General features: G+C 41.7%; 1 protein-coding gene across 1 annotated transcript in view; it reads left to right on the plus strand.

Annotated features, from left to right (window-relative positions):
* Positions 1-12,542, plus strand: part of LOC119457581 (dyslexia-associated protein KIAA0319-like protein) — a 36,240-nt gene that overhangs the window by 11,236 nt on the left and 12,462 nt on the right. Inside the window, exons 9-15 of the mRNA XM_049670237.1 lie at positions 3,317-3,458; positions 3,844-3,908; positions 5,188-5,348; positions 6,612-6,871; positions 8,514-8,662; positions 9,148-9,299; positions 11,726-11,935. Of these exons, the coding sequence (XP_049526194.1) occupies positions 3,317-3,458; positions 3,844-3,908; positions 5,188-5,348; positions 6,612-6,871; positions 8,514-8,662; positions 9,148-9,299; positions 11,726-11,935 (1,139 nt within the window). The remainder of the gene's footprint in view (positions 1-3,316; positions 3,459-3,843; positions 3,909-5,187; positions 5,349-6,611; positions 6,872-8,513; positions 8,663-9,147; positions 9,300-11,725; positions 11,936-12,542) is intronic.

Consider the following 12,542-nt stretch of genomic DNA (forward strand, 5'->3'; position numbering starts at 1 on the left):
ATTGTTATGAAGTTACTCCTCTATGCCTGCAGAGAAGTTTCCCTGAAACTGTGGTCTTGCAGATTCCCAACAGTTCTTGGAGAGGCTAGCAGCATCTGCGGTGCTGCTTTATTTTAGTGATGCCTGTTGGTGAGCATTGCCTATTGAAAGATTGAGTGAGAAGGCCAGAGAGTCACTTGTGATGACCTCTCTGCTTAACACAACTTCTTCTATCTGTATGGCCAGCATTCTTCAATCCCAAGGCCCTTGAATGCCTGCGAACAGTACCACAGTATGGGAATAACTTGCAAGTGGTGTCAAGCATAACAGGAGCTACCCTCAGGATTTTGGAGACGGACATGATGCTGTCTTTTAATGACTGCCTGGCCTAGTCATTGTGGCATTGATGGCAATTGTCTCATTGACAAAGCTGCCTGATGTGCCCATGACAACACACAGTTCATACTTATTATCACACGTAGACACAACCAAGGAGCTTTACCTAATTGTATATTACATCGACTTTCTTGAACACATAGAATTTCACTCATTGCTTGTGCAGCGTTGATAACTCACTATGGCTCCAATTACCAGCAGGCATCTTGTGCAATGCAACACTGCTGTGTTGCATATGGCAGGGAATAGGTAGCCTTCATTAATTCATATTCCTTCCTTATTTTAATGGCAGGTTCCTCCATATGTGAGCATTGCAGATGTATACAGATCATAGAGCTCTGACTGCCTCTCCTTGTTGCAATGCAATGCAAGCAATGCACTGTCACTGCCTCTGCTTCAACGTCCAATGTCAGTCTCTTCATCCAGAGTGCATTAAGCTGACTGGGTGCCCAATCTTTTAAGGCAGATATCCCAGGCACATGATCTCACTAAGAATCGTACATAAATATGTGGCATATGTAAACTTCTTCTTCCTCAAGACTATTCAAAAATGAAATTAATTACTGAAGGAAGTGGCTGATCAGGGGAAATGTAGATCTGTTAATAAAAAAAATTTTTTTTGAATGTTTAGCTGTGTAATTTTGTTTCTCAGCACTTGTGTTCCTGCTGTTCCTCAGTATCGTATACATTTTCTGCATGTTCACACCTGCTTGGAATCAAGTGAGTCTGCAATATTCAATAAATAAAACTGCCACGATGCTGTTCCTGCATTAATGACATTTTGAAAATTGACATACTTAGGAAACAGCTCATACAGATGCTGCATCTTTTACTGCGAGAGCGAGTTTCATTTCCCATGCCTTTCTTTTATTTCTATCCGCATTAGTTCTTCCAGTGCAGGGTAGCCAACAGGATGTTTGTCTTGCTAACCTCCCTATCTTTCCTTGTTTTCGCTCTTTCCACATTTACCTACATCACTGATGGCAAAAAGGGAAAGAGCAGAGCTGACAAATTTTTTCGTCAAATGTGACCCCCCACAGTTGAATTTTATTATTGCAGATTAAAAATCTTCAGAGTGACCTATTAAAAAAAATGAATTTCAAAAATAAAGAAAACATGTTTGTTAAAGAAAACAAAATAAAGAAAACAAATAAGAAAACAAGTTACAAAAAATATATATATTTTTTTTTGTAGTTAAACATGCTTTGTTTATTCATGAGAACAGATGGGCTTGTATAAATACTTCTAATAAAACTTGGCAGGTGCTTAAGCTTCCCAGCAGCTGCAGCTTATGCGACCGTAATCTTTACCGAGAAACGCTTGCAGCGAACGCTATACACGAAGGCGAGCTGTCTGGTTCTTTTTTTTTTCTTTCCCCTGCATTGCCGGTACCGCGGATGCGTGGAGGCAAGTGCCATCTGGTGGTGCTGCGAGGAACCGAGTGGAGCGCACAGTGCACATCGCGCTGTGATTGGTAGAAAAGTTTCGCTCACGGTCAATGCCGGAGATGCCATGATTTCTGCGTAATGGGGCCCTTAAAGCTATCGATTTAAAAATAAAAAAGTAGATACAATGGAATAGATATATTCTGATTCAACACTTGTGCTGCATCGAAGGAATTGTCGCTCAACTCACTTGCAGAAGCGCAACCGGCACGCGCATCCATAGTGTAATTGAACTGTGTATGTGAGCGCAGGCAACAAAACTCTATGGTTGTGCACCCTTCAGAAACAAGTCAGAAACTTGCAGTAATCCTTCGTCCTTTTGCCAACGAGGGGCAATCAGTTTTCGCGAGTCTCAAGAAAAGAAACGTAGGCAGGGCAGCATCGTTCGTATACGGCGGCATCGTTTGTATATACCAGCACCCACCTGTGAACTTATGTAATCGCACCCCTGTGATCAATAAACAAGCGAGCATCTAGTACTGACCCTTTCAGATATTAGAAACCAGATAGACATCAATTTTCGTCAGTGCGACACAGAAACAGCCCGCGAGCGATTGGCGACGCGCCGTCATAAAGAAACCATGGAATGAAAACCAAGTGGCTACAGAACAAAAAAAGAAAAATCTTTGTATCCACTCGGGGTGGCAGCACTTACTGGGCAACTGTGATTTGAAGAATTGGCGTGTATTTCAAACATACAGACAGCCTCGAAAATTTGGGACTTGTTTGCAGCACCATATATTTACACCTTTGACCCTCAAAGGGTTAATTCAAAATGACATCAGCACCCTCAGTCCATTGTGTGCGTCTCATCACTGACTGCTGTCTATTGCTGGCTAATCTGGCATGTATATGATTGAGCAGTGCATAGTGCTCACCTAAAGCACAATCCTAGAAGCTACAAATATCACAAATGTTGCTGGCATATTCTTCCGCGCATGACGTCACCATAAAAATAGTAATAAAAAAAAAAACATATTCAAGGAGCTTCCCGAATAACTTGTGAGAACAGTGCATAGGTCTCTGACAGCTAACAGTATGAGTAACTGTTTTAAATGCTGCCATTCTACAGCCAAGATAGAAGACTACTAACCATAGGCACTATGATAAAAACCCAATTTTTGCATGGCCAACAAATGGAGCCTAGTTTAAAAGTGTACTTGGGACATGCGTGACAGCCACCTCATTTTCACTCTTGTTTCACTGTTGTGTACGAAGACCAGTAAGGGTTTCATTTTAATTTTGCACAGCTCTTATGCTTGTATTGCCAGCTCTCCGAGGCACTTTGATACTTATGGCTAAAATATGTTGTTTGTGCTTGGCAATCTGTTTGATGCTTAGAATAGTGGTGTGTTTACGAGATGCCTACCAACTGGGATTGAAAAGCTGGTGTCACGACATGATATTTACTGAACGAGTCTTATTTGTCAGGCTTCTGTGTCTGTTTGTTTCTTGGGTCTTGCTCGTTCTACAAGAATTTTAATGTTCTTGTGCAGTCAGCACAGATGACGACAAAATAGTGCAGTACCACTGGGAACCCGTGACTATTCCGATCGGCTACAGTCCCAAGCTGAACGATACGCCAACAGTCCAGCTGAAAGACCTCATTCCCGGATTTACCAGTTCATGTATGCACCTGTTTCCACTACCTTGGAGCTATTGAAGGAATGAGAGTGCAATCTATGCTTTCCTTCCGTAAAAAATAAATAAATCTAGATTTAGAGTTACCGTAGTTCACCAGGTCTCGTGTCGGAATGAATGTGAAGTTGTAACATAACGCAAAGCCACAAGAAGAGAACAGTCATATTTAGCAATAACATTAAAGAGAAAGGATATATGACTAAATGATTACTTTAACGGGGGGCTTTTGGTATTACTGTAAAATTCGCTCTTGGTTCTTCACTTCAACTGCATGTTGTTATGTAAATATTTTATGTTTCAGAATAACTTTTATGTGAAAACTTGAATTGCTTCAGCTAGAAGTTCTTAATATATATATATATATTTTTTGCTGTTTCAATAGGCTCAAGGTGACAGACTCTGATGGTGTCACAAATACTACCAGTGCAAATGTGACTGTGCTAAAAGGTATGTCATATTAGCGAGCAGACATGAATACCATGTGTTGTCCTACTGGGTTGTTTCTTTTTGTAGCTAGACCCTGAGGGTTCTAGTGATCTATGACATGTTCTGATGTGAAAGAAGCAGGAAACAAGAGGCTCTTTATCTGGACAAACAATAGCACTGACAGCAGTCAGTATTATGATGAAGATGGTACAAGAGAATTTTAGTGTTTCTGTCAAATAATATTTTGCATAGAGAAGTTCAGACTGTGAACTGATTTGGGAAATTTACTGTTGGTGTTTCTCTTAGGCCTCTGTGGGGTGATATTGAAAAGTGATGGTGTGAAGTTTAGAGAAGCTAAAGTGAAAAATAAGTATGTGGGCAAGTCGGAAAGTCTTTTGCCTCTATTTTTATCAGCCAAAATAAGGTACACACAGGTAATTACAAATATACATACTATTCCACGTACCTTACAATATTTTCCCACCTAGTCCCCACACCGGTTCAGACCTTTGTCCCATCACTAGCATAAAATTTGAGATGCCCCTGTGGTAGAATTTGTCTGGCTGACTGTGGAACCACCGTCAGGACTGCTGTCTTGGCACAACCGCCTTTTGCGAGCTCTCAACACCACCACCTCACCCTTCTCAAAGCGAGATACCTTTCCCCATACGTGGGCTGCATTTCCATGTGGATTTCGATGGGCGTTCAGTCCCTTGCTCCATATAAATGAATCGCACTTCGTTGCTCGTATGCTGTGGTCGTGTGAAGCACAACCGCCATCTTCAACAGCTGACCGTAGCAGCTGTGCCGTGGAGCTACCGGCAGTATTATTATAAGTATTATACTAATAAAGGTAACTATTAGTAAATTGCTCTCCTACAATGCTAAACAAGCTTATTAACGCTTGTTAGTTATTCATGCAGATGCCAAAAAGTGAAAGTGTGCAATCAAATTGTATTCATTTTGCAGTTTTTTAGTATAAAACCCTGTGTTTTAGTTTAGCAAGACTGCTTGTACTGTATAGAAAAATTAGCCTGACCTACTCAGTGTAGCAAGCTCCTCGGTGTAGCAAGTTAAAGAAAACAGGTAATAAATGAAGTTACTAACATTGTATCAGGTGACCTGCTCTGTGCTCATGGGCAGCTAGAACTCTCCAAGTCAAACTGTAGTGTCCCGTCAGGTTTTGTACTTCAAGCAGCATCGTTTGCTGGTGCCTGCAACTTTTTATTGTAAGTCCACCTCTTTTTTTTCTGGCATAGTATTTGGTTCAAAATGTTAACAAACGAATGATTGATTGCAGAGATGGACTACCCGCCAACGGCCAATGCTGGACCCCAGTCTGTTGTCTACATGCCCAATAATGAAGTGACGTTGAATGGCAACCTGAGCACTGACGACAAGGGCATCAAGAGCTGGGAATGGACAAAAAGCCCGGACACGGACAAGCACGTTGACATGGAGGTATGTCCCTGATGCAGTTAGCTTTGTTGAGTTTTCCTTGACTCACTCTAGCTTGTTTACGGAGTGGACTGTTAAACTTAGCCAGAAAATAAGTGCTTTACGATTCCTGTTTTTAAAATTTTTTTGAATCATTATACTTTTTTGAACACAAATGCTGAAGGAAGGAGTAAGCTTCGAATATGCACTACACATAGATGAAAAATTTGCTGGAGTTCCAGAGGAGGTGAAAAGCAGTGTTGTATGCGAGTTGCATCCTTTAATTTTATGCTTCTTTTTTGGAAATAAATACATGCCCTTTATTGATAATGTAACAAATTAACACCTAACGTCTGTGATGAACCCAAAACTGAATCGCTTTGTTAAGTAAAGTTGGTGTGCATATGGTTTTTGGCAACTTGAGGACTGGCACCACATTTGATGTTGCCATTGTGCAGGTCTGTTGCGAGGTCTTCCTTGTATCATCAGCATGCACAGGCAGAGAATATGCTGAGACATTTTGTGTCCTCAGTGTTATGATGTTTTCTAGCATGCTTGGATGTTCTAGCATGCTTGAACATCAAAGGAGAAAACCTGCTCTGAAACCAAACCCAGCTCTCACATTATGCAAAAGGCACCAAATGCTGATTGCAGTGCTGATGTTATTTGGGATTCTCTTTCCTGTAGCACTCCACGCAGGATGGAAATTATGGGAAGTGCTGGCATCATAGTTATAGCATTGCTTATCACTCAGCCCCCGATGGATCTGCAGTTGCAGAAATGCATAATTAAGTGACAGAGTTTCTAAAACCTTGCTTTGCACTCACTACTTGAAATGCCGTGGAGTTGCAAACTAGTCACTGGTTGCTTATATGCTCTCTGCCACCTTACAGGACAATGGCTATTACACCATGATAAGATTGTTCATGAAAGTTGTGTAGGAAATCAAGACACTTATGTAGTCTTCCACTACAGCATGACAACAATGCAAACTTGCTAAGCTATGACAGAGCAGGGGCTAACAAAACTTGCCAAATGGAAGAATTTAATGCCTAGTACGGCAAGAGGGTCAACAAGGTATCAATCCAGAGCTCCCACACTACCACGATGGTTGAACAATCTCAGTGCCAGATTCGGGCATACTCTCACGGAAGCTGTGCCTTGAAAGGGCGCATGGCTCTGGATGGCCAAAGTAAAAATGCATGGCTTAAAATGTTTCCCGTGTTGTTAGACTAGCGTGGTTACTGTTGCTGTTTGTGTTTTTTAATTGACTGGTGGTGCGCACAGGGAACCACCAGCCCATACCTGCACCTGTCAAACATGGAAGTGGGCGTGTACAAGTTCCTTCTGAAGGTCACCGACACGGCCGATCAGGCTGCAACAGCCGAGGTGCACGTGTTTGTCAAGCCAGCTTCCAACCAGGCCCCAACGGCCGATGCCGGCAAGGACTTACGTGTCGCGCTGCCCATCGACAAGCCTCTCGTGCTGGATGGTAGTCACAGCTCGGACGACGTGGGCATCACATCGTGGCATTGGAGCCAGATTCAGTAAGTCCAAATTTGGGGATTTTCATCCAGTCTGGCTGTTGACTGTCTGGGATTATCTCTTTTACGGGATAGCACTACAAAAACACGCGCACACACCTGCATAACTCTTGAGGCATTGGCGCAGCAGGGAAACAAGCCAGGTACAAGCAGCTCATACTGCGGTATTAAGTGCAAGACAAGCACAGCAATATGAGAACAGATTGGAAGGGAGGCAGCACAAGCACCTGTCAACAAAAGTGGTTGTCGGGTACCGCAGCCGAGCTCATCCATGCCAGAACAACGAAGGCAGAGGATGCGTGAGCTGTGAACAAATAACATCTTAGCACTTGTGTTGCCTCTTCTTGCTGTGGTACCTTGCAGCTCAGAAGCAATGCAACACTGCTCATACTGGGGTTGTTTTCTCTCTGCCTGAGGTGTCCACTGAGTGAGGATCATGAAGCTCAGTTCTCGTTAATCTTTGTAAAGCTTGATGCAACAGCACACATATGTACCAAATTGCACCTAAATATATCCCTCTTGCTGAATATAGTGTGCAACAACAGCATTTCTTCTTTTTTTTCCTATGGTACCACCAACCAGCATTTTATTTGCATTTGCCATTTGTAATTATGAGCATATATACTTTAAATGTTCAAAGGCAATTTGCAGCTCTTCATCTGGTTTTCTTGCATGCTTCTATGTGTGTCTTTCCTTTTATCCATATGTTCTCAGTTTTATAATGTTAAATTTATCATCAGTGTTCAGGGTTGAAAAGTGTGGTGGTTTGGGCGAGTTGGTATGTATTGACTTCATATACATAGTGCATAGAAAAAAGGCAGATGGAGACACACTTAGCACTGTGTGTGACTATGTCTCTCTCTTTGTTGTAGTTTTTTTTTTTTTTTTGCATACTACGTTTATGAATTAAGGGCATATAAAGAGATGCATAGATGAAAGTTAGGTTAAGCTGAAATTAGTCAATTATCTTTCTGAAATAGCAAAACGACCACTCTCCCAAAATATAGAGGCAAAATATGGCAACGATGCCCAGAAGTTTCCACGCCAACTTGCCAAGACATGGATTTTGACAGCATCTGCTAAGATGTTGCAGTTGTGTATCAATGAAGGAGTGCATTGCATTTTAAAAGGAACGAAGGACGTTACTTAGCAAATTTTGAGAACATCTCTTGTTTCGAAATGGCTAAAATAAAAAAAATGTACTTCAAATTCCATTATGCCCCTGTGACGTACAGGTGCTGAAGTTCAGGCATAGAATTCACAACACGAGAGTGTGGTCTTCATCCAACCTTTTTCCACACACAAAAAAATATAAACTTTTGAAAGAATTTATTTTCTGTCCAAACTGATTTAATGTTGGTTGCTAGTGAAACCTCGATATAACAAACACGGATATAACGAATTATCAGATATAATGAAGTAAATATAAAAGCTTTCTCGCTAATGTGTGTGTGTAGCGAATATATACTTATAACGCATATTGGACATCGAAGATATTTTCATGTCAGATAACAAGATTCAACGGTATCCCTTTAGGGCGTTCTGCAGTGCATACTCTGAGCCATTTATGTGCTGGTTGGCATTGTGTTGAAACTTCAACGTGTACCTCTCTTTCTTGCCTTCGACCACTGTCCTAATTATACAGGGGCCCCAAGCCAAGCAAAATTGAAGAACCCAACAGTTCAGTGACGAAAATCTCGAACCTTGGGCCAGGAGAGTATGTGTTCAAGCTGGATGTCGTGGACGCCAACAATCTGACCAGCTCAGACAACGTCTCCATCATCGTTACCCAGAGTAAGATATTTTCCGGCTTTTGGTTTCCATTATTGCTGCATGCGCTAGAACAGTGGGAAGGAATCAACTAATATTTTTGCTGCAATGAAAGAACAACTCATTTTTTCTTGAACGAGAACAGGACGCTAGATTTTGGTGACACACATAATTGTTTTATTTGTGAGCTGTCATTGTGGTCTTAATTTTTCATTTTTTTGTATATATATACATATATATGGTGTGTTCTTTTGTCACTCTTTCTTTAAACAGTAAGCCATTTTATCTTGATATAGCACTGTATAGCGAATCCCTGGCTTCTAGGCACTTTTGCATAAGGAGTGAGTATGACTGACCAAGGCCGAGTATTGAAGCATAGTTGTATCCTACTGGATTTGTATTGCAGCTTAGTTTATTTAGTGTTGCTTATGAAGCCGTCATTCTGTAACCCTCACTATGTATTTGTGTTGGCTGTGCTGTTCGTGATAATTGCCTGCGCTCATTTGCAGACAAGAATGCTCCACCCAAGGCCGATGCTGGTGGTGACCGTACAGTTTTTCTTCCTGTGGATGTTGTCTCCCTTAATGGGTCACGGTCGGCGGATGACGTGGAGATCATTTCGTGGCGTTGGACACGAGACCCTTCATCGCTGGCAGCAGGGGTGAGAAATTTGGATTCAGGGTGGCTTTGAACGCGCTTGTTAACAGCTAGGTGGATGTCGAAAACACTGTTCCTGCATTGATGCCCTCTAGCTAATATCTAATACATCTGGTCTTTTCCTGGGTTAAATGTATGGGCATTATGAAATGTAGGGTGTGGCACTCAAGTCTTCTTGCATTTATTGTTTTGCAGTCTAGGAAAAGGAAATAACCGCAGCAAGTAACTTTTCCAGCCTTTATTATTCTATGAGTCTGCAGAGTTCCCCACTGCTTTCGTGGCGACTGGAACTCTCTGCAATTACAGCACAAAAGTCTAACAGCAGCCTTCATGTTTATGCACAGTTATTATTGTCACAGCAGGGGTATAAAAGTACTCTCAACTAGTTCTGCCCTTGGGCTTGGAGAGCAGCGTTGCAGTATAGACAAAAGTAGCCGTCCTGACAGCAACCTATGGGCTGCTACCGAGTGTGAGGTGATGTCAGTTTATTTTCCATACAAAATAGGATTTTTTTTTTTTTTTTTGTCGACCCTGCGAACTACTGCACTTGCATACCACTTACCTTTAAACTTCATTGTTCCACCAATTAGGTTTATAAAGAGTTCCTTTTAAAGCTTATTTATTCTGGTTTCTCATGTACAGACACTACATCATGAATTGTTTAAGTGCTTACCGTATCTCTGTTAAGGTGATCCTTTTCTAGGTTGCTCATACAATGTACTGTATGATCCACCCTTGAAGGACTCACATAAACGGTAATAAAGGCAGCATAATAGCAGCAGTCCTTAAACTTCTTTCGCAAAAAATTATCTCGTATGAAATATCAGGCAGCCATTTATGGATACACACAAGTATGCAGTCCTTCACTTTTTTTTTTTATTATTGGTTCATTTATAGGGACCGTCTACCACTTAAATCATGTCTTTGGTTTGTGGTGGGAATGAGAAGATAGTGTGTCGCATTGAAAAAAACAAACATGCTTTTATTCTTGAACAACGAACTATACTTTTAATCTGGCTTGGAAAGTGGCGGGAAAATGACGTGTGGCATTGCATGACGGTGAAACCAGCGTAAACCAAACAGTGTACCATCACGTGACCTAAAACCCACGCTGAGAGAGTTCTATTGCTTAGAGACATTCATTCATTGCTTAAAATTTCATTTCATGTGCTTCTGCCAACTTTTCTTAGTGTCGGAGAGTACCATAATTTCTTTTTATTTACAGTTAGCACATGTTCAGAAGTGCCTCGGCCTTCGTGCAGATGAACACGAGTGGTGCATCAGTGGGTTCGTTCCCCAAGTATGCCCTCTTGACCTGGTGACTCGCAACACTGCAAATAGCAACGTGGCAGTATTGCAAGTGCGCTGTCTCTTTAAGGATGTCATAAATGCATTGTGCTTTTAAGGCGTGCTGGCGTCGTCACAATACCATTGTAGGCATTCCCTACTACAATGTGCCTGCGAGACCGTTGCACAAAAGGCTTGTATTTCGACAGCAGTACTAACTGAAAGACACAGACTACATAGACTGTGCCCGTAATAAACACGTCAGATTAGAGGTGTTTAAGAATATAAATACTAATAACTTATGTAACCGGTTATGTTCTGAGGATGGCTATTAAGGTCATAGCTTGCAAATTAACACAGATTAACCATTTCTTGTGGAAACCTTATGTGCTTCCAGTTTCTCATTTTTCCTGGCATGGCATTGCCATCATAATCAGGGCTGTGGGCATGTGTACACAGTTTTCAGAGAAAAGACTATGCAGATTAAAAAAATTCTGTTTAAAAAATTTCTATTCACTTCTCGAAGAAATCACTGCACATTTAGACACTTCAAATGATATGTTTTGTATTGCTCTACAAAAGAGGAAGTCCTTGAAACACAGTAGACAGTCTCTTTAAGAATTAAATGAAAGTACTTCAAACTCTGTTTGCATTTAAGTGGTCCTTTGTTTGGATTCAGCCACCAGACATGGCAGCATGCGCAGCTGATATCCCCCACTTTTCATACTTCTTCTTTATAGTTGTCTTTCTGCTTTAAATGGCGTTAAACAAAATAATATATTCATCGTCCAGGTTGGTTTTTGTGGGAGGGTGCTGTATGCTTAGTGCTTTGGCAGTAGTGCTGATTTAAGAGTCAGTGCTGCCTGTGGGCTTTTATTTCTTCCCACAACATTAGTCATTATCTGTTAAGCTTGCTCTCTCATAGAGCAATGTGCGTTGCATTTCTGTCATCAACGTTAAATGCATCAAAGCATTCCTGACAGGAAGCCACCATGCTCACGGTGGTAAAAAGAGGTGTCTGCTGGAACGATGGCAAATTGTTGTGTGACAGAACTGCAACCCTAAAGGATTTATAACTTTACGGATAGTGTTTTCGACTTTCACATTTCATACTGAGGATGTGTGCCGTCTTTTACGCTGCAGCACATTTTGGAGAACTCGAGCTTCTCGCCGGTTCTGCGTCTGTCGGAGTTGATTCCGGGCCGGTACATGTTCACGCTCACTGTGTCCGATGCACAAGGTGCAACGGGGCAAGACACGGCGTCTCTCATTGTGAAGCCGACTCCAAGCCTGGCACAACAGGTGGAACTGCTCTTGGATGTCGACATCGAGACGTTTACGCAAGAGCAGCTGGTTGGTATTTGCTAGCATGTTTAGCTGCTCTTTGCTTGCTTCTTAGAGCGTGCCAAATCTGTGTTACTGCGTTCGCCTGTGTTTCTGTCATTGTTCTTTGGTTGGGCTCTTAGATTCAGTGCGCTTTAAGAAGCAGCATTAACCTACTAGCCCCATTCGTTGATTTTCCTCTTTGCTTAGTTTCACTACTCTGTACGCTCACCACTAGCTTCCAAGTAACCAGAATCATGTTTGATCGTTTTTCTATATTAACCCTTTGTCTCCCCGCGAAAATACCAGTAGCCTGAAGCAATACGGCAACAGCATGCGTACACTGGTGGCAACAATTGTTGCCGTTTGTAAGCTAATGGTGAACATTTCCATGCACTGGCTTAGTGCTTTTTATCCATCATCTGCATGTGAAAACTCGTGAACTTTGATCTTCCAGCTGCTGTGCATCTGCTCTAGAGTTTAACTACTATGTAGGTAGTACCGGTGAAAGGATGTATGTTCCTCCTGAAAACGTGTTTGAAAGAACACTCAAAAGAGCAGTGACATTTATGTGCTCCTAGATATAGATATGTTGGAAGGTACACAGAGAAGAATGGCATAAAGAAATGTAGTTCAC

The sequence above is a fragment of the Dermacentor silvarum genome, chromosome 7, assembly GCF_013339745.2.
Source record: "Dermacentor silvarum isolate Dsil-2018 chromosome 7, BIME_Dsil_1.4, whole genome shotgun sequence".
Lineage (NCBI taxonomy): Eukaryota > Metazoa > Arthropoda > Arachnida > Ixodida > Ixodidae > Dermacentor > Dermacentor silvarum.